Source organism: Nematolebias whitei, chromosome 20 (genome assembly GCF_014905685.2).
Source record: "Nematolebias whitei isolate Nwh7 chromosome 20, NemWhi1, whole genome shotgun sequence".
Classification (NCBI taxonomy): domain Eukaryota; kingdom Metazoa; phylum Chordata; class Actinopteri; order Cyprinodontiformes; family Rivulidae; genus Nematolebias; species Nematolebias whitei.
The window spans coordinates 5,461,930-5,485,087 of NC_056517.1; the positions used below are offsets into that span (position 1 = coordinate 5,461,930).

A 23,158-nucleotide genomic window follows, 5' to 3' on the forward strand; every position below is an offset into this window, starting at 1 on the left:
TGAAACAGATCAGCAGCAACATGAAACAGATCAGCAGCAACATGAAACAGATCAGCAGCAACATTGAAACAGATCAGCAGCAATATTGAAACAGATCAGCAGCAGCAACATGAAACAGATCAGCAGCAATATGAAACAGATCAGCAGCAACATTGAAACAGATCAGCAGCAGCATGAAACAGATCAGCAGCAACATTGAAACAGATCAGCAGCAACATTGAAACAGATCAGCAGTAACATGAAACAGATCAGCAGCAACATGATGTGATTTTTTTCACAGTGACTATTCTGGTTAGATATTCATGAGTCTAACAGCCTCAGGGTAGACGCTGTTCCTCAGCCTAGTGGTTCTACACTTAATGCTCCTCAACCTCCTTCCTGAGGGGAGCGGGGCAAAAAGTGTGTGTCCTGGGTGAGTGTGGTCCTTCATGATGCAGGTGGCCCTCTTCATGCATCTGGAGGTGTAGATGTCTGTGATGGTGGAGAGGCTGACTCCAACAGACTTTGTATTTGTAGACAACAGTATTTTGCAACTGTTTAAAAATGTGAGTGTTAACAGCTTACCTAAATACTGAAATATTACCTATTACTGGTAATTTACAAGCATGCTGTTATTGTAAATTGTTACCAATATATCATATTAAATGGTATTTTAATTGCAGTTTAAAACTATTGAAAGTAGTTTGAATTCAGGTCTAATTTTCAATATATAGTTCATTTATATTTTGATGCATGGAGAATCCTACGTTTAATTGCACATAATGTTTACTTTTTGTTGTACTTTCAGTCTATTTATATATGTAGAAGGCATAGAAACACTTATGTACATTTGCAAGTTATAATGCAGTTTGAAATTATTGAGCAGCAAATATTATTTATATTATTAACTAAAAAAACACAGAAATTGACGCTTATTTTAGCATCTAATTGTCTGTTGTTTTCATTCCTCTCTGTAAATCTACTTCAGACAGATTTGTCTATGTAACGTTGTACTTACCATGTTCTCCAAACATTGCTCTTCTAGCTCTATGACGGGCCTAATGAGCAAGCTCCTCTTATTGGGAAATTCTGTGGAAATTCGCCTCCACCAGCCAACAACACCATGAGCTCCGCCCTTACTATGGTTTTCAGAACAGACTCCTCCTTGTCCCTGCCTGGGTTTCAGATGATGTGGTACCAAAATGGTAAGATAACGCTTTTAAACAACTTACTTTTTATGTATATGAATATTTCAGTTCAGTGTGCTGATATGACTTCTAATGTGACTTGGAGCTATATAAATGAACTGAATTGAACTGAAATATGAATTAGTCAAGTGAAATTAAAATATGTGTGGTTGCAAACAATTCCACTGTCTATTGCTCAAAGTACAAACAATCATTCTACATTTTGCTGTGGAGATTTGGAGCTACTTCAGGGTAAGCTTTGTCCATTTTACTATATTTCTGATCAAAATCAATTAAAGCAGCCCAAAAAACATCAATTAAAAACTGGAGAATGTGCTTCTAACTAGCCTTGAAATTAAATAAAATTCTAATTGATTTTAATGATACTATATCATTTATCGTGATAATGTTTTGAAACTACGTATTGGATGTTTGATCCTGGTGTTTAGAGGACAGCCAGATATTTCAGTGTAGAGCCAGATGTTCTACAGGAAAGGCAGATATTCTAGTACAGACCTCCAGTTTGTACTTGGCACAGATGTTCCTGTAAACTGTTCAGCCACTTGGTTATGGTGTCCCATGTATGCTTTGCCTGCCTGCATCTTATATCGTGACATTTTGTGTTGGAGTCTCTGGAGCATCTTAGCACAGCCTGCATCTTGAGTCGTGTCTGCTATGGTAGACACCTGCCTTTATTTCTCTTGCACTGTACTTTACAAGTATTTTATTTGTAAGCTGAGGGTGTCAAAACCACATATGGTGGGTTTTAGACTGGATTAGGATTTGGTGTAGGGATGCACGATATTGGATTTTTGGCCAATATCCGATATGACGATATGTTATACCGATACATATATTTTAATATAATTTCCTTTGTCGGAACATAGTCCTCTTATTTAGGCTTATTTGCTACAAAAACTGTGTAACAGCTGTAAGAGCTGGTGGTATATTTACTAACAGCCATATGATATGCATAGCACTTTAACTTATATTAAATGAAAATTGTTAAATGTTATTTATTAGCATTAGTCACCTGCGATGCTGTTTCACTTGTGGAGGCTTGTTCCAGGTTCCTATAGCTGCAGTGTGGGATCCTCTGCACTCCTGTGCATGAAGGACAGACTTTTTAAGTTAAAAGTTTTTGTCTATCCATTGTGCCGTAAGACTAATCATGCTAACGGGGCTAACACTTGATGTCCAAACGTCTGTGGTAAAACTCACCCAAGTGCTATCGGCTATTAGCTTCTCAATGACGTCATAAATGACTGCTTGTAACTCGGTTAAGGCTACGTCAGAAAAAAACATCTCTGACTGGGGACCATGTAGCGAAGCTCAACGTAGTCCAGAAATCTTCGGAATCCAACATCCTCAATGAAAAAAAACTTTCACACCGCCGACATTTTGAACTTTCCTCTCCACCGTGATCATATCGGGTAGGCATTCATGACGTCATCATGTTGTGCTGTTGCTGCAGGCATCCATGTCACTGGGTTGTCATACAAAAACAGAGTCTTGATGATCTAAAAAAGTGAAATCTGGTCCTCTGGACAGTCAGAGTCTTGATGAGTTATTTTGATGGAATAGCCGATGTCCGATATTTAACTTTAACGCTAATATCGACCGATACCAATACAATGCCAATAACATCGTGCATCCCTAATTTGGTGTGTTTGTAGCTGAGAGTCATCCCTAGCACATTATCAGTGTTACATATTCTAAGATATTTGATTAAAACTTTGATATCAACCTTCAGAGTATTACTGTCTTGTCTAGTTACAGTATACCTCTTTAACTGCCTGGATTTTAATGAAGATCTGAAAATAATCAGTGGATGTGCATTTACATTTGATAAATTTTCAAGTTAATTTGATTCAAAATGGCTGCCACAGCTAATTGACCAAAGGAGGAAAAAAACTGTATAGCAGTAAATGTTGTAGATATTGGGTTAAAAATAGATGTTTATTTAGCTAAGAGTCTTCCTCAACTTCATACTTTGAATGCTAATAGATTCTATCCATATCATATACTTTTGTATAGCAAAAATCTAAAGTTCTTGATAAGAAAAAAAACTGTATATTTATTATTGTTCAGTTATACAATCATTTAGCCTAAGTTGGAAACATGATCAGATATGCAAATGTTTGTTTTATGGAGCTTATTGTACATGGCCTGACCTCTTCTTCCTTCTGTCTGTTAGCATTAGAACAACTGTAGAGCAGAGAGAGAGTTGTTCCATTCAGAAGTTATTTAGGTCAGTGAGTGTTTTCTGTAGAAACCGCACTTGACCTAAACTCATTTTTATAAAAGAACTGAACACCTACAGATAAAACAAATGGTAACACAAGACTCTGATTTCTCAGCATTACGTCATGTTGCTGTCTGCGGTGATCTCGTGCTGTTTTGTTCTGGTTCTTAATGATGTAATTCTTTTAAATTTTATATAATTTTATTTGTATTTTATATTGGCAACAGTGTTTGAGTTGAATGTTGCTTTTATAAAGGTCAAGTTTTTTGTTTTTTTTTCAATTTGGATTTAGATTAAAAAAAAAAAAAATCAGATTCTGTTTTTTAGGGTGACCTGTTCAGGAACTGCACAGAAAAACAACTAACTCTGTTCAACAGTGTGCATCATCCCTGTTAAATGAACTACTAAACCAAACTAAAATGAATAAACTTTGTTCTCTGAAAGGAAAGTTCATATAATTTCCTAAACAATAGAGTTGGGTGTAAATAACACTTTTTCATTTCTGATATGTAAATGTACCACTTTGCTTGGATGATAAATACCAGCTGTGTCACGGTTTGTTAAATTAAATGGTATGTGATCCTGCAGGTTGTGGTGGGGAACTTTCTGGCCCCAGAGGCTCCATCAGCAGCCCAGGATATCCAGTCAAGTATCCTGAAAACACAGAGTGTATCTGGTATATCACCTCAACAGCTGGCAGCAGTATTACCCTCACCATCCATGAATTTGATGTAGAATATCATCAAGACTGCAACTATGATGTGCTGGAAGTAAGTTATGGGTTTAACTCTCTACATGGTTGAAAACAGCTCGTTTATTTTGGTGTACACAGCTTAGTCACATACAAAATGTTCCAGTAACGAACAGTCCCACTGCAGTGTTGTTGCATCGTAGGTGGTGTGACCCAACTTGTTCCCTTTGCATTTCAGTGCTAAGCAATGTAACATTGACGAAGTCCAGATTGACTTGGCCTGTGGTTTGGTCAGTTTCTGACCAGAGCCCAGAGCTTGAGAATGGCTGGTATACATCATAACACTTCTGTTATCTAAGTCCACGGTGTACCGCTGTGCTGGCGTGCATCACTGTGCTTCACTACCACACAAAGCACTACCACAACAAAAACATGTATATTTTTTTGCATTTCAAGTCAGAAACATTAATCCAAACCGTCACTGCCGTTATTCTTCTTCTTTCAGCTGTTCCCTCTTCTGGGGTTGCCAGAGCAAGTCATCCTCCTCCACCTCACTCTGTCCTCTGCATCCTCTGACCTCACTCCAACTACCTCCATGTCCTCTCTAACTACATCCATATATCTCCTCTTTATCTTTTTCCTAGCAGCTGCATTTCTAACATCCTTCTACCAGTATATCCACTGTCCCTCCTCTGGGCATGTCCAAACCATCTCAGTCTGGCCTCCCTAACTTTATCTCCCAGTTGTTCAACCAGTGCTGTACCTCTGATGATCTCATTCCTAATCGTATCCATCCTTGTCACTGCTAAAGAGAACCTCAACATCTTCCTTTCCACCACTCCAAGTTCATTCTTCTGTCTTTTTGTCAATGCCACTGTCTCCAGACCATACAACATAACTGGTCTCATCACAGTCCTGGAAACTTTTCCTTTGACCTTTGCTGACACCTTCTTTTCACAAATCACTCCTGAAACTTTTCTCCAGCCACTCCATCCTGCCTGGACTCTCATCTTCTCCTTTTTACCACACTCTCCATTCCCCATTTTCCTGGACAGTGGACCCCAAGTCCTTGAAGTCCTGCACCTTTGTGACCTCTGCTCCTTGTAGCCTCACTGTTCCACTGGCCTCCCTCTCATTCGCACACATGTACTGTGTCTTACTACGACTGACTTTTATTCCTCTTCTTTCCTGTGCATACCTCCACCTCACTGCCATTCTAAATTTACAAAAAAAGTTAATCTCTGTTTTTTATCATACACCAGAGCCATAGTTTTGTTAGCTATATCATTTTAAAGTTTCATCTAATTTTTAATAAAAACAAACAAATAGATGTCTAAACTGACAGAGCATGAAGAAGTTCAATAGGTAATGCATTTGATCTAAATAACATTATCAACTTTTCTGTGCATTGCTCAAAAAACGTGTTGCTTTAGTAAACGAGTAGTTTTTTTTGGTGTGTGTTTTTATTTTATGTAAGTTGACTTTAGATCTTTAATGTTGTTGTAGGTATATGGAGGCCCAGACCTGTCAGCCCCTAAACTGGCTCAGCTGTGCAGCACCACAACAAACCCAATGCAAGTTTCCAGCACCGGCAACCTACTTACCCTGCGTTTCAAGTCTGATGCCTTCGTCAGTGGTCGAGGTTTCAATGCAAGCTGGCAAGAAGTCCAGGGAGGTGAGTAAGCATCTTCCATGACATAATTTTGGAGGCAAATAACTCAAATGTACTGACACAATTAACTGTCATAAGGGTAAAAGTAAAAAAAAAAAAAATTATCTCAAAATTAAGTTATGCTTTTACTGACTGTGGAAGGAATTCATGGAGCAATGTAACTGATATGGAGAGCAGTATTAGAGCCAGATGTTTTTAGGACTTGAGAATCAGAAAACCTTTTCAACCTTAAGAGCTAATTCATTTTTGTAGTTGGACACATTCATTTAAGAGAGATAAATAACATGAATTGTAAGATTTTAAGAAATATTCAGACAGGAATCAACATTATCAAACGAGTGATAGTGTGTGAATCACTATAAGTTCCACAAAAGAAAAAAGTAAATGGCTAAATGTTGCACCCTGCTGCTATCATCAACATTCGGTAGCTTCAAGTCTGAAGGAAAGAAAGAATCCTCTTACTTTATCTATTCATTTTGTGAGTGAAAACTTAAGAAAACAAAATCATTGGCCAATATGTGCTCAGGTTGTTTAATAATGTCTCTAGCTTTCCAGATTATCACTTTCTGGAAATACCTCTTAAAGAGTGCAAGTCTTCCTGCTGGCTTCCAATAGTCAGAGCCAACCATATCAATGCCATGATTGATTTTTTTGGTTGACAGACATTTAAGCCAAACACACTAACAAGAACATTAACAAACTCTTAATGAAATATTGATAATAAAAAAAAGACCCTGTATATTCTTGCAGACACTAAAGTTACTGAACTTCCCTAAGAGGGTGACTCGTTAGTTACCCTGCCTATCAACACTGTGTGTTCTCCTCAAAATTAGATAGATGGACAGACAGATGGATGGATACTTGTTTACTTACTTGTTTACGTTACTTTATTAATCGGGGGGGGGGGGGGGGGGGTTCAAAGTTAACAAGTGTTCCCAAAACCCCAATCTCTGTACTGTGTACCTCTTCACCATGGAGTCTGCTAGCTTTATGTTCAACACAACACTTTCTAAAATCAATAACCAGGTCTTTGTTTTTTGGTTTGAATAATATGAAGGATGTTGATGTCACACCAGCCAACAAATGCATGCAAGGCACCACCTTGACCTGACTGGTCACCCTGACTGGTCACCCTGAAAAAGAGACAGCAGTGTAATTTCATCTGCATTGGTGTTATCGTACCTTTTGGTCAGCATTGTTGCTGTTTTGAACTACATTGTAAATTAAGCTGTATTGGAATGGTATCTGAAATCTTTAAACCAGAGGGTAATTTCTCAATGAAAACATGTGAATCAGAATAAGCTTTATTATCATTGCACGGAGATACAACGAGAACATGCATGTACAGTCGTCCGGAAGATGGACGGAGTGCACGTAGCTGCTGCTGTAAGCAATCTTGGGAGTCAGATTCAGATAAGATTTGATTGTTGATTTTCTTCAGGCAGACAGATTACTTTTTTCTTCAGCCTCGAGTCCATCTGGACATTTTGGTTCCAAAAAGGCCTAATTGTGGGATTCTATTCCACGGATCCATGCTGAGTCTCCATCAAGGTCGAACCCACCACGCTGACAAGTCCCAGAAGCCTCAGGTGGCCTGCAATTCTCAGAAATCGCCTCCACCTTGCGGTTTAGCTCGTAAACCAGTTGATTTAGAGTTCCTACAGCACGGACCAGACCTTCACACTGACTCGGAAGCTTTGCCATGGCTGAAACTGCTGCCGAAGTCTTCTTCAAAAGTTGATAAAACAGAGCCCTGCCGATGCCAAAAATCAGAGTCCCTGCTATCATAAATCCAAATATGTAAATGTCTTCAACATCCTCCTGAGACAGGACTGAGAGGCACATCAGCTCATGACGTATCCCCCAGCGTGTGTCTCAGCTGGACACGCAGGCTCTCCAGGACCTTGTCGTTTTGTTGAAAAAATCTTATCAGTTGAACGCCCAGGATACCAGATCCATAATCTTCTTAATTTACATTCGGGAGATGTGAACCAGGCACTTCAGACGCACAGAGAATAGAGCAGGAAGAAGGAAAAATGGGGGAGGAAAGACAGAAGCAGCCACCTCGATCAGAGCCAGGGAGAAACAAAAATGTTTGTATCTACAAAACAAAATGTTCATGTATTTTAGGATGTTCAAGATGTTTATACAGTTTGTTTAAGAATAAAAATTGTTGCATCATTTACTCTTTTCTAATTTGATAAGCAAACTCCAGTGGGTTTAGAAGGATTGTTTTTGTATCTGTACATAGTGACCAAAGCTGCAAAAGTACAACTTGGCCACAGTACAAACTGTCATACAACCCTAAAACCTCCAAAGCACGATATTTTATTTTTAAAAGTACGTTACTGCTGAGTTTGACAGTGTTTTGTTTGGTATTATGAAATGTATAAGGGTAGACCTAAATGACTATAAATCTGTTCTGAAGGTTAAAATGCACACCTTTTGATAAGCAACATTAATGTTATATATGTTTTCTCCTGCAGGCTGTGGAGGTCCAGTGACTGCACCGTCAGGGGAAATTCATTCTCCTTTGTACCCAAACAGCTATCCGAACAACGTGGACTGTTCCTGGGTGATCAGTGTGGATGCCGGTCATCGTGTCTCCTTGAACTTCACTGATCTGGACATTGAGTACCATAGCAACTGCCTCTGGGATTATGTAGCTGTGAGAAAATAACTTAATCTGCTTTTGAGAATGTACATTTTATTACTTTGAAATGGTAATTTCTGTTAGAGATATGAAATCATCAGGGAAATGGAAACTTTTTAGAACTTTCAATGCTAACACATTTTATTTTATGCACATATTCTGTAGATTTATTAATCTACACACAGTTCTTCAAACCGAAGAAATGAACTATTGAAATTTGACATTTTTTGCACTTCTTGTGATATATCTACATCAGACTGAATTCAGTTTGAGCCCACCTTAAGGCAGCTTTAGGGCATTATTAGGAGAGCAGACTGTCTGTAAAAAGCCATATAATTAGTTTTTAATGTCAGGAAGAAACCAAGCCATGAGGTTCAACCATCTTCAAGACAGGATTGTCTCAATGCAATGATTTAAGGATACAGCAAAGTTTCCACAGCATTTGAAGTTCACTAAAATGTAATACATATTTTATTTAGAAACTGTAATAACTTTAAAGAGTTCTTACTGAATATCTGTCTACTCAGTCACAGTGTAGAACTCATAACAATCAGACGTATGGTAGAATTTCACTGGGCTGTGTTGGAGTTCAGTTACGGACTCAAAACTACAAAAATTGAGACAATACACACATTTTTTGTTGCAGATTCACTGAATTTGCTTTGATACAAAGCAATCAGCAATTTTGTGGTTGTAATTTGAGAGACCAATTTAAAAAAAAAAAAATCACAGCAATATTTTGTCAGCACGGGGCTTTTTTTGTCCAGCCAAATGCCACTCATTGGATATTTTATCTTTATGGACCATTCTCTTTAAACCCTATAGATAGTCGTGCGTAAAGATCCTAAAAGATCTGCAGTTTCTGAATTATTCAGACCAGTCTGTTATGCACCAACAACCATGCCACATTCAAAGTCACTTTTAATGTCTGGTTTGAACTTCAGGTAGTCGTTATCCCCATGCCAATCTGCCTTAAGGCATTGAGCTGCTACCATTAGATTTAGCTGTTTAGCTATTTTTGTTAACAAGCAAATGAACACGTGTACCCAATACAGTGGCTGGTGAATGTATATACAGTATACTGGGGTGTGGGAATTTTATTAACAATATTAAGAATGCAACAGACTGAATGTGAAACAAAGCAGTAAAAAATGAGTGTGATTATTATTCTCATACTAACATCATCATCATTACCAGACAAAATGTTAAAATATTTCACTGTGTATGTATATTTGTAGGTCCATGATGGAACAAGTATAACTTCTCCACTGCTTGCCCAAATTTGTGGCACCAGCGCTCCTCTCACCATATCCTCCACCACAAACACCATATATGTTCGCTTTAGGTCTGACTTCAGTAACAACCACCGTGGCTTCAGTGCTAGATTTTCTGAGGGTGAGTTTCTTTAATCTTTCTGGTTTAGTCAACATTTATCCACTGGATTGTTAGATCAGTCGGTACAATATTACTTTGTCTCATTGCAGTTGTACATTTGGTGGAGATGTGTTGCAGTAAACCTCAGTTTCAGAAAAGAACAACATAAAGACGAGGGAAACATACAGATATTCAACTTTTAGAGAAGGTTTATGGACTGTACTTATATAGCACTTTTCTATCTTATCGAGATACTCAAAGCTCTTTACAACACTGTGCCCTCATTTAACCATTCATACAGCACTCTACTAGGTCTGTACAAAAACTGATCTGTGCTTTAGGTCACATTCATACACCAATGGGACACACATTGAAGGCAATGAGGGGTTCAGTGTCTTGCCCAGGGACACTTTGGCATGCAACTGATGGTGGAATTGAACCCCCAACTCTTGCATTGGAGGATGACTGTTCTAACCACTCAGCCATAGCTGCCCCGCCCATTTAGGAGTAAGGCTACCATTTGTAATGCCACACAAAATAATTGAGGGATGATAACTTGATCAGTTACAGTGAAGAACTCATACACAGCACAATAGCTTAGTGGTTGGCACCGTTACCTCACAGCAAGAAGGTCCTGCATTAAATCCCTGGTTTGGACATGTGGTCTTTCTGTGTGAAGTATACATGTACTCCTTGTGTTTGCATGGTTTTTCTCTGGGTTCTCCAGTTTCCTCCCACAGTGGCATGTTAGCGTGCCTTCAGGCCCAGCCAGGCCTTCTTGCAAGAGAGATCTGTGATAGTAAGATTCACTTGGTTAAATAAAGGTTAATAAAAGTAATTTTGAAAAACCAACATTAATAGAAAGGATGTTTTTTGGTAAACTTGCACATTGCACTAAGTATTGTATAGTGGTGAACCAACTGTGTCAATCAGACTTTTGAAAATTTTTGACATACACAGATAGGAAAATGCTGGTCCCAAAAGATTCTGCTGAATATCACGATGGTTACTGTAATTCTCAACTAGTTTTGTTTTGCAAACCTTTTGTTTTAATCAAGACACCTTCTGCCCCCTTGTGTGCATGTGCTGTGCATGTTGTGAAGACATCACCTGAACATATTTAGTGTATTTTTGTTTTTGACAGCCTGTGGCACAACTATTACAACAGACGATATTGGTGGAGCCATTGCATCGCCACGGTACCCAGCATCATATCCACCAAATCAGAACTGCAGTTGGATCATCAAAGCACAGGAACCATGTAAGCTTCCATTGTTAAGACTTACAGTTTTGTACATATGGTTCTTATACACTGATTGTTGGGTCTAACTAACTACTGATTATGTTAACCTGGCTAGTCAACCATGTGACCCTGTCATTCACTGATTTTGAGCTGGAGATGATAAACGTCAACTGCTCACATGATGCTGTGGAGATCCTGGATGGAGACAACTACCAAGCACCTTCTATAGGTGGGTATACTCTGGATTTCTTCTCATATTTTTACATAACTACATTGTTAGATCTGTCAGAAAGTGGTTAGATGTTGATAGGACATCTGGAAATAAAAATCAAACCTTATCATAAAATAAATTATTAAACCATGGCATAGGAAACAACAAGTTCATCTTTACTTAGTTTTAAAGTTTTACATATCAATACAAAATGAAGATCTGATCTTGAACAGGTTTTTAAATCATTCCACTCTAATCTCAAGTGAAAAAGACATAAAAAAATATTCCATCACGTCAATAATATTCAACACAAATGAACCCTATAGGCAAAGTTGTGTTGTCTCCAAAAGTATAAAAGCTTCAGAAAAAAAATAAAATATTGATGACCTTTGTTATTTTAAAATTTTGGCTTTAATTTAACATATTTATTTTTCTAGGTTCATGATAATAAAAAAAAAAAATAATAAAACATATCAGTTTAACACAAATGAAAGTTTATGAGGGAGAATTACCTTTGAAGTGATATAATTGTACACATCACCCCACCTGACACTCTTTTCATCTCTGCTACAATTTTAAACCCCACTCCAATGCCACAATTATTGCTGCCCCTCCATTTGGTCTCTTAGACACATAAAACATCTACCTTCCTTCTCTGCCTCATGTTAGCTATCTCTCTACTTTTGTCATTGCCCCCACATTTAGAATTGCTACACAGTCCTTCACTTTTTACTTTTCTCTTCTCCCTTTGTCTCCTTGCACATTTCCGTCCTCCTGATTTTGACTAACAGTTGCACCCTGTTTGTCAATAGCATCATTGGTAGTCTGTTAACCCGAGCCTCAACTGATCCAGTATTAAGTCATTCAGATGAATGTGCAAAAGCGTGTCAATGCATTGCTAATGTAATATTTGTTTTGTTTTGTTTTTGTTAGGGCGCTTCTGCGGCTACGAAATACCTCATCCAGTGACATCTTTCAGCAACTCTTTGGTGGTCAACTTCATCTCTGACCACTCCGTCTCTGGAAAAGGCTTCAGAGCCACTTACTCAGCCTCCACTTCCAGTACAGTGGAAAACACTGCTCACATTTCTAAAGACATACTGAATGAATCAGTAAAAAATGAGAAATATTTGTTGCTTTGACACTGATATCATATTTTCATATTTTTGCTCAGGTTGTGGTGGAGATCTGGTGATGCAGAGTGGTGCATTTAATAGTCCTAACTTTCCTGATTCCTATCCACCAAACATGGAATGCGTGTGGACCATTAGGAGTTCACCAGGAAATCGTCTACAACTCTCCTTCATGTAAGTTTATTTAAATGGGCTGGTTTATCTTCTACTTTTAATAGGTATCTATGATCATCTCTTCACAATTTGAACACATATTTACAAGGTATTGTGTATTCACACTGCATACATTTCTATTCAGTCAGAATATTTTCTCTTTATTTTCCACTGCAGTACAGTATTACCAAAGTATGACCTTTGTATACTTCAAAATATCCTTATAAATAGTGTGCGAGGTAGTGGAGATAGAGAAATTCAGGAAGAATCTAAACCATGTGATAGGAAGTATTCCCAGGAAGGGTAGGGTGGGAATTGAATCAAATCTCTCTGGACATGTTTCTGTAGAAAACAGACGAGATGAGGAAGTGATGGGCAGACTTGGAGTCAACAAAGGAACCAGGAAATTTTGCTATGAGGATAAAAATGGCTTTAGTGGAAACCTATTTCCAAAGGGAGGAACACAGGGAAATCTAAAAGAATAAAAGTAGTAGTACACAAGTAAACTACATTATGTAAAGGTGGGGAAAACCGAGGGAGATTTGGGACTGTAAGAATGTGGCAGAAGAGTGCATAACCAGACAACATCAGATGATTATGTGTAACATGAGATGAGTGATAAGAAAGAGTTTACAGATGACTGAACCCCAATTCTAGAATTGCGCCGCTTGGGGTGGCTGCATGTTGGAGTAGCTTTGTTATATTCATTCTGAGATTTTGCTTTTGGAAACTTTTAATTCTTCTTTTTCTGGATGTAGATAATTATTTTTTGGATGATTTTTTCCTCTGGTATCGGATGCTGTGCAGCTGGAAGGATTTTTACTGAATACTTTTGGATATTTGTTATGATGCGTAACCATGACAACAAGTTTTTTTGTTTTTTGTTTTTTTTTTACAACCGGGAGCAGCTGATTAACCTTTAAAAAGTTCAAATATTACCTCAACTACAGCCACAAATCCCAAATGAGTTGAAAAGGAGGCACCGTGGATGCATCCCATCTCCCTGCCGGCTGTGCTCAAGTGCCTGATCTCTGAGATTCTGGAACTAGCAGGAAACACAGCTTGTGACAGCAGAAGGACTGGGATCGTCCCCCGGCACCTGCAGCTGGCTGTCCGCAGCGACGAGGAGCTCGGCAGACTGCTGGGAGGAGTGGCCATCGTTCAGGGAGGAGTTTTGCCCAGCATTCTGGTGATCCTGCAGCCCGGGGGAATCTAGTGGCCCGCCAAGTCTGGGTGGACAGATCGGACAGCATCTGCGGCCAGTTTCTTTGGATCCACTGTGGGACGGACCTTTACAAGAGATCCTTCTTGCCTACAGTCATCAGTATCTATAACATATCTTAATGAAATGAGGATAATGAGTTACAACAACCTTTATTTTCCCTTTGGTATAAATAAAGTATTTTTGATTTGATTTGCTTTGATACTACAGCACATCAACAGATATTAGAGAGAAAGGTAGAAAGGTACTTGGTGTGTTGTCAGGACGGAGAAAAGATGATAAGGAAACCTGGTGGTTGAATAGCAATTGCAGAAAAGTATCCATAAGAAGAGGTTAGACAAGAAGAAATGGGACAGAGAGGACTGAAGAGAGTAGACAGAAACATAATGAGATAAAACATAGGGCAAAGAGGGAGGTAGCAAAAGCAAAGCAAAAGGCATATGATGAGTTGTACAAGAAGCTGGACACAAAGGAGGGAGAGAAGAACTTGTATCAATTGACAAGGCAGAGGCTTCAGGCAGGAAAGGATGTGCAGCAGGTTAGGCCTCTTAAATATATGGAAATGTTCTAATAAGTGAGGAGAGTGTGATGGGAAGGTGGAAGGAGTACTTTGATGAGCTCACGGATAAGGAGAATGAAAGAAAAGAAGAGTAGAAGTAATAGAAATTGAACCAGGAAGAGGTAATGATTAGCAAGGATTCCAATCAAAAGACTTTGAAAAGTATGAAGCAACAGTCTGGTTTACTACCAAGAGAGAAAACAACATATGCCATCTTTGCTTTGAGGATGCTGACACAAAAGTACTGAGGGGGTCAAAAAGAACTTCATTGGGTCTTTGTGGACTTGGAAAAAGCATGTGACAGGGTTCAAGAGAGAGGCTGTGGTGTTGTATGAGGAAATCTGTAGTAACAGCTTTGCTTGGATGATGGACCGACTAACAGATGAGGTCAGGCAGGAATCCCTGTGGACTATGTTTTCAGATGACATAATGATCAGTGGTGAGAGCAGAGAACAAGTGGAAGAGAACTTAGAGAGGTGGAGGTATGCACCGGAAAGAAGAGGAATGAAAGTCAGTCATTGTAAGACCGAGTACATGTGTGTAAATGAGAGGGAGGAGGTGGAACAGTGAGACAACAAGGAGCAGAGGTCACAAAGGTGCAGGACTTCAAGTACTTGGAGTCCACTGTCCAGGAAAATGGGGAATGTAGTAAAGAGGTGAAGAAGAGAGTTCAGGCAGGATGGAGTGGATGGAGAAAAGGGTCAGGAGTGATTTGTGACAAAAGGGTGTCAGCAAAGATCAAAGTAAAAGTTTACAAGACAGTGGTGAGACCAGCTGTGTTGTTTGGTCTCGAGACAGTGACATTGACAAAAAGACAGGAGAAAGAACTGGAAATGAAATAGATGAAAAAGTAGTACTCGAAGTGTCAGAGGTGAAGTTGTTGAGGTAGTGCGTCACAAGGATGCTTTAGGTTTAGGAATGACATCATCAGAGGTACAGCACAGGTTAAACAACTGGGATATATGTATGGATGCAGTTAGAGAGGGCATGGAGGTAGTTTGAGTGAGGACACAGGATGCAGAGGACAGAGTGAGATGGCATTCTGTGGTGACCCACAAAAAGGGAACATCTGAAAGAAAAAGAAGATACTTAAATATAAATTTTATTTAAATATGTGTACTGTGTTGTTTAAAAATTAAATCAATTTGCATTGTTAAAAAGTGACCAAAAATACTATTATTTGTCAAAGGTACAAATAACCTATGACTACTTATTCTGCACGCCACTTGCATGTATCTGTTTGTGTTTCTTTGTTTTTAGTACATTTCACCTCCAGGGAGGCTCAAACTGTGAAAACGACTACCTGGAAATCAGAGAAGGAAACTCCACTGGAGCTGTGGTTGGTCGTTTTTGTGGAAACTCTCTTCCCTCCAACTATACTTCTGTGATTGGTCACATCCTGTGGGTTAAGTTTGTCTCAGATGGGTCAGTAAGTGGAGCAGGATTCAGAGCCACCTTCTCACACTGTAAGTCTTCCATGATGAAAGTCCATTTACTGGTTTAAAATGTTTATTGATGGATTTTATATATGTAATTAATTAGGTTGTTTTGTCAGCAGTCCTGTCTTCAGCAGAGTAATACTACCAGTTTAATTTAAAAGTTATTTTATTAATGTAACAAGTGTAGCTACAAGATGCAAAAATAATAAAAATGAGGATTTTAAATTAAAACATTAAGAAGCTATTAAAACCAATTGTGGCCACATAATTTTTTTATTTATTCATTCAATTAAAAGAAACAAAATAAACAAAACAAACTCATCAAAAAGAAAAAAAAACTGAATGAAAAGGGTGCAGAAAGAAGAAAAATATTCTTATAATATCTGCCCCTTATTAAAAAAATAAATAACTAGAAACAAACCACAACCTATGCTTGAACAATCTCCAAATTGAAAACAAAAACATCATGCATCCTTCACCTGATACCATACCTTCACAACTTTACCTTAATCATCTTTTTAAACATATAAACTGTTTTAGAAATGCTTTTGGTGATATCAAGGCAATTCCATAATCGTATTCCCTGAATTACAACGCAGCTCCTTCAGACCAGTTCTAAATGGAGGTTTTACAAACATTTCCATTCCCTTAAAGTTATAATGACTCTCTTTTTAAAATAAATTTTAATAAAATATTTGGGGTAATATTTTTTTATGAGCTTTATACATGACTTGTAAAATATTATATTCAACCAAATCGTAAAATTTTAATAATTTCAACTGATGAAATAACATATGTGTTGGTTGATCATAGCACTTCCTACTAATAATTCTTATAGCTCTTTTTTGTAAAATAAAAATAGGATTTGTAATTGTTTTGCATGCTTTTCCCAAACTCCAATACAATAGATTAAATATGGAACAATCATTACATTATACAATATATACAAAGTGTTGTCATTCAAAAACTCTTTTACTTTATACATTAATGCAATTGATTGTTGTTTTTATTTTTAAGTAATTTACGAGATTTCCATGTCAGCTTCTCATCAATAAAGACACTCCATAATTTTATTTATTTGACTCTATGGATTTCATTACTGTCAATTTTAAATGGGACTTCATTTTCTTTCTATTACTAAATATCATGTAATTTGTTTTTTTCAAAATTTAATGATAACTTTTTAAGTTGGAACCAAGTTTGTATTTTTACAAATTCTGCCTGTATCATCTCTAACATCCATTCAGTATCTTCACCCGAACAAAAAAATGTGGTATCATCTGCAAATAAAACACACTTCAAAAGCCCTCACACGTCAACCAGATCATTCACATACAAAATAAACAACTGTGGTCCCAACACAGAGCCTTGAGTAACTCCACATCCATTAACACAAAATTCAGATCTTACATTGTTTACCTGTACAAACTGTCTCCTATTATTCAAATAACTTGATACCCACTGTAGTGCTAATCCTCTAATGCAATATTTATGCAGTTTGTCAAGGAGAACTGTGTGGTCCATAGTGTCGAAGGCCTTTTTTAAATCAACAAAAACGCTAACACAATACTGTTTTTGATCAAGAGCAGTTGTTATCTCTTCTATTAGTTCCATGAGATCCATTGATGTTGAATTATTTACTCTAAACCCATAATGACTATTACTTAAAATATTCTGTTTATCTATAAATCCATCTAATCCTGTTACAAATAATTTCTCTAATATTTTTGAAAATTGTGGCAACAAGGGTATTGGTCTGTAATTAGTGAACACACATTTCTCACCGTTCTTATAAAGAGGAACTATCTTTGCTATTTTCATATTTTCTGGAAATTTTCCTGTTGAAAATGATAAATTACATATATATGTAAATGGTTCAAAAACATAACTCATCATATTCTTTACAAACAGCACGTCCATGTCTATCCAGTCTTTTGATTTTTGATCTGCAAGATTTTTTACAGTACTCAGTATTTCTTCTTTATCAGAGTCACCAAGAAAAATGCTGTTGGCACAACCCATGACTGTATGACTCACATCATTATTTACATTTTGTATTTTAGCTGCAAGACTTGGGCCAACATTCACATAAAATTGATTGAAATGATTTACCATTTTATTTTCTTGATTTTCTTATCTTTTACAAAGTACTGTGAAATACCTGCTCTTTAAGAAATTCTGCTTGTTTTATTCTGTTATTTGAATGTTTCTCTGCATGCTTCAGAGAAACACAAACTGGCTGCCTTGAACATTTTTTTTTTTTTCTGGTGTTTGGAATTTAGTTCCTGTGCACATGAATTACAAACCTTCTTTTACACCTAACATTTAACTCTGTCCCTGTTCCTCAGTGTATGGTATTGATGTGACGGGAGAATCTGGTCAGATCGCATCCCCGCTGTATCCAAGGACATATCCCAATAATGCCAACTACAAATGGACCATAACTGTGGAGGGAACAAGCTACATTCAAATCCGCTTCTTGGACATGGACATAGAGGACCTGTACGACTGCTACTATGACCATCTGAAAGTAAGCTGTGCTTTAACTTGTTTTGAATGATAGATTATATACAGCAGTTCCTCTGTCTGCATTTAAGAAATCTGATTTAACACATCATGTATATAAATCAAACTATTCTTTGCATGGAAGTTTGATGCTGCAGAACTCCATGTTTGACTGGTTGCAGACATAGTGAGTGAACTTTGCATTTTGTCAATGCCTTTTTAATTTTAGTTTACGTTACAGTTTGTGTTTTTACAAATTTTCTGTCGTACTTTATCTTCCCAACAGCATTTTTAAACATATTTTATGAGTGTGACAAAGTGTGGCACAAATGTTGAGATTAGCAAACCTCTTGTTGAGTTGAAAACTGTCTCATGAACCGACAGAAGGTTGGCTTGAAACACAGCAATGAAGGCTATTTATGGGACAGATCTGGTTGGTAGGCCACAGACTGACGAAGTTAGAGTTGCATTAGGGGCCCAAAAAATCCAACCCAGCCCCAGCCCTTAGCCATCATTTCCGAACCCCACCCGGTACGACAAATTAACAGTAATTAAAAGCCAGAACCTGGGAAAAAAAAAAACTGAAATTTTTTATTAAGTTTTGACTGCTTATATAGTTATCAACTGTCGGTGGATGTGAATGGCTGATTAAAAGGGGGCAGAAGATTGGAGCTGTGGAGGTGTTTGTCCTTTCAAAACGTGTCAAAGTGCGTTAAATCCCTGCTTCTGCCTGCATTCTGCATTATTCAGACATGGACCCTGCTCTGACATGTCCGCTTTGGGATCTCACATGTTTGGGTCGTCAACTGCGTGTGTCTGCTGAGTGCAGCGGTTGAACGTCCATTTGGGTGATGGATTACTTCCTGGCAGTCCCATCTGAAGCTTAACTGAACTTTATTTTACCTCTTTCAAGGCCGGGCAGCTCGCAGTGAAATGGCCGCGTGCTGCTGGTGAAATATGACAAGCCATGTGGCCATTTAATTGGATTGTCAGACGTGTGTGTCCACTGACGCAATCAAAAGCCCGACACTGACCCGGCCTGCCCATCCAGCACAATATTATGGGCCCGGTCCGGCTCGGCTCAAATTCGCCTCGGGCCAGGCTGGGCTTTGGGCTCGGGTTAGAAATGACAGCTCTAGATAAAATCTTTCGGATGAAAGACAAAACGTTTCTCCCTTACATAAACTGGTCCAGATGACATGATTTAACCTTTTTTGTTGTTATCTACCTGGATGATTGAGCTTACAAACCTTTTTTTTTTTTGGTCTCATGAACCATTATCAAGTTGCAGTAATGGCGTTGAAATTGTTTGTGGCATCAGTTCAGACAGACCGCTCAGACCACACATCACTCCCAACAGATCTTGTTGTGAGCAGCTGTCTCTACCCTCCTTCAATAGGGTCTTTGTTGTCCTGATCCACATGATGGAGGTTTTGGTCGCATGCACGTAACTGCACATTAGTGTGAAACTGAGTATCAGACTCAAAGCTGCGATGTATATCTTGGACAGCTCAAGAATGTGCATTACAACTAGAGCCTGACCAATATGGAAATTTTGGCTATCACCAATACTGATACTGGGAGGGCATGCTAATGTCGATAACTGATATAATGGCAAATTTTGTTTTGCTTTGTCCACCCCCAAGAATCCATGTAAACAACGAGTGGAGCGGGGCTTGTTTATTTAGCGCAGCTGTTAGCAACCATAAAGCTAAGCTAATGACAGCCACACTATATGTAGTGCTACAGTAGGTTTACAAGTGGTGCACTGGTCATAAAAACAGTCTTCCTAACATGCGTTCACATTTTCTGTCCTCCACCGTTCATCTTAAAGTTATCAAATGTGCTACAAAAATATAAATTAAACAAAAAAACACCCTTCTCTGTTCATTGTTTAGTCAGTCACGTATGGTGAAGGTCAAATTAGTACTGACCACAGCAGCATTTGTTTTCTTTGCAGAGAAATAAAGATTTCAGACAAACAGTGTGAGGATGACAAATATAATGTTACTAACACTGATATATATTTACCTCTAAATTAGATTTATTGTTCTGGATAAAGTTTTACGAGGCAATAGCCTATGCTAGGTTAAGTAAATGTTAGCTTGCTAACTTGAGAGGCACGTAGCTTATGACAAGCGGGTTGGAGGATGGAAGAGAATTTATTATTGTTGATTTGTTTTACAGATCAGTTAAAATAAACTTACCTTGATCTGTTCAGCAAAATACACTACACAGTATTGCTCCCTGCTTTGTCTGTGCTGAATGTGAAAGTGAAACTTAAGTGAACGGCCATGACTTGAAAGTAGTCGTCATGTGCCCTCTGCTGGATGCATTGTACAATTATGGCTAGTTACCAGCATTTTAGACATGAACATTAGAAGTGCTTATATCGGCACATAATGGGACAATTATCACAGATACCGATAGGACCCAGACGTCTATATCGGCCAAAATTATCAGTCCCACCGATATATCGGTCAGGCTCTAATCACAACATTAGCGTGTCTAAAAGAGTGTCTTTCAAGCCATAGGTGGACAAATGATACTCAGGTAATTTGATAACTGTTTGATGACTGCTGCCTTTAATCTTTTTTGTTCCTCCAGATATTTGATGGCCCAAATGTTCATTACTACCCGATTGGGACATTTTGTGGTCTGACCCTGCCTGGCCCCATTAGAAGCTCAGGAAACACTGTCACCCTGCAGTTCCAGACAGATCTGGTGGTGGGAGGACGAGGCTTCCTTGTGGAATGGACTGCTGTGCACGGCTCTGGACCACCACCAACTATTACACCAGGTGAAACACAACAGCTCCTCACTGTCAGACCTTAGACAGAATAGATGGATTTCTATGTAGGCATTTAGGTAGGACATTTATTTATCCCATGTGGGAAACTGTTTGTCACAGTGGCAGGCAATAAAAAAAAAACTAAAATCAAAATGAAATACAAAATTATTGAAATAGTTCTGAAAATAACAAAATACGGTATAAAAAGAAACCAGAGAACTAAAGCAGTAGAAACAAACTCACCAGTAAGATCCATTGTGGTGAAAACAGCAGTTCACTGAAGACTGATATGTCTACTGTATAATATATAAATTATATCAGTCACTTTAAGTTCCAGCAATACTTATGTCCCTACACAAAAAATTGAAATTACTGTACTTGCTGCCGTACATGTTGCACGGCCGTATAAGTTGCATCAGTCCAAAACATAAATAAGTTGCTTCGCCGTATAAGTGGCATCTATTATGTGTCACCGCTGGCAACCTGGAAACATGGGCCGGTGTTGTGCCAAAAATCGAATGGCTGCCAAATGGCGGCCACAGAAGCGTGCACGGGAGGACTTTAACAAGAATTTAATAAGATTAACACTTAAAAATAAGTATTTGATTGCTTGAAATTATAGCAAAGATGTGTCTCAGTTTAACTTTTCATTAATAAATGCACTTTGACGGTCAAATCGGCTGCATTTCAAAAATCGATTTGCGGAAGTGGAAGCGTGCAGAGGGAGGACTCGGGCATTTCGTTGAAATTTAACAAGATTAACACCTTAAAGAGTTGTTGTTTGCTTGGCATTATAGTAAAGGTGTGTCTCAGTTGAACTTTCCCTTAATAAATGTATTTTAATGGTCAAATCAGCTGCATTTCGCCTGGGTGATGCAGCGAAATGCAGCTGATTTGACGTTTGCTCCAGGAGATCCAGAGCGAGACGAAGGTGGCTTACTATGGCAAGCCAAGTGTCTCATTAATAGCCACTTTTGCCTATTAATGAGACACTTGGCTTGCCCCATTAGTCAAGGTTCCTCTAGCAGCTGAAAATGTTAGTGTTCAGTATTTTCCATGTCAGAATGAATGAAATCGTCAGATCTCAGCCAAAATTTGGTTATAAATGTGGGGAAAAATGTCACTTTGGTGTATAAGTCACAAGACTTGCAAATTTATAAAAAAAGGTGTGACTTATATAGCAAAGAATACGGTACTCATTTTTTTTTATGAATTTGGATTAATTTAGATACATAACACATATATCATGTTCTGTGGTGTGGCTAGACCCAGCCAGGTGCAGACAGAACTCGGGAAGATCAAAGTATAAGTAAACAACTTATTTAAATTAACAAAAAATTATGCTGATGTGGCAACAAAACTTGCATTTTTTAGCTCAGCAGACACAGAGTGAGAACAGAGCATGACACCCAAAGGGATGGTCCACAGACAGGGGAACAATAAGAAAACACAGAATATATAGACACACTAATGAGGGGATAAACAGAAACACCTGGGGAAGGACAACAGGTGACAGAGGCAGGAGCTGATCACATGAGGGAGAAACACTGAAGGCAGAACAGATGACACAAGAAACACAAAACACACAAATCTTCTCAATATACAGTGCCTTGCAAAAGTATTCGGCCCCCTTGAACTTTTCAACCTTTTGCCACATTTCAGGCTTCAAACATAAAGATATATAAAAAAAAATTCATTAATTCAACCTTAATATAAAATTTAAATTTTTTGTGAAAAATCAACAAGTGGGACACAATCGTGAAGTGGAATGAAATTTATTGGATGTGTCAAACTTTTTTAACAAATAAAAAACTGAAAAGTGGGGCGTGCAATATTATTGGGCCCCTTTACTTTCAGAGCAGCAAACTCAGTCCAGAAGTTCAGTGAGGATCTATGAATGATCCAATGTTGTCCCAAATGACTCATGATGATAAATAGAATCCACCTGTGTGTAATCAAGTCTCCGTATAAATGCACCTGCTCTGTGATAGACTCAGGGTTCTGTTCAAAGCACAGAGAGCATCATGAAGACCAAGGAACACACCAGGCAGGTCCGAGATACTGTTGTGGAGAAGTTTAAAGCCGGATTTGGATACAAAAA

General features: G+C 38.2%; 1 protein-coding gene across 1 annotated transcript in view; it reads left to right on the top strand.

Moving 5' to 3' along the window:
* Nucleotides 1-23,158, top strand: part of cubn (cubilin (intrinsic factor-cobalamin receptor)) — a 134,887-nt gene that overhangs the window by 62,207 nt on the left and 49,522 nt on the right. The window contains 12 exon segments of the mRNA XM_037694395.1: nucleotides 921-1,184; nucleotides 4,000-4,181; nucleotides 5,609-5,777; nucleotides 8,261-8,442; nucleotides 9,666-9,822; nucleotides 10,946-11,062; nucleotides 11,160-11,273; nucleotides 12,189-12,317; nucleotides 12,430-12,562; nucleotides 15,583-15,788; nucleotides 18,110-18,291; nucleotides 20,874-21,089. Of these exon segments, the coding sequence (XP_037550323.1) occupies nucleotides 921-1,184; nucleotides 4,000-4,181; nucleotides 5,609-5,777; nucleotides 8,261-8,442; nucleotides 9,666-9,822; nucleotides 10,946-11,062; nucleotides 11,160-11,273; nucleotides 12,189-12,317; nucleotides 12,430-12,562; nucleotides 15,583-15,788; nucleotides 18,110-18,291; nucleotides 20,874-21,089 (2,051 nt within the window).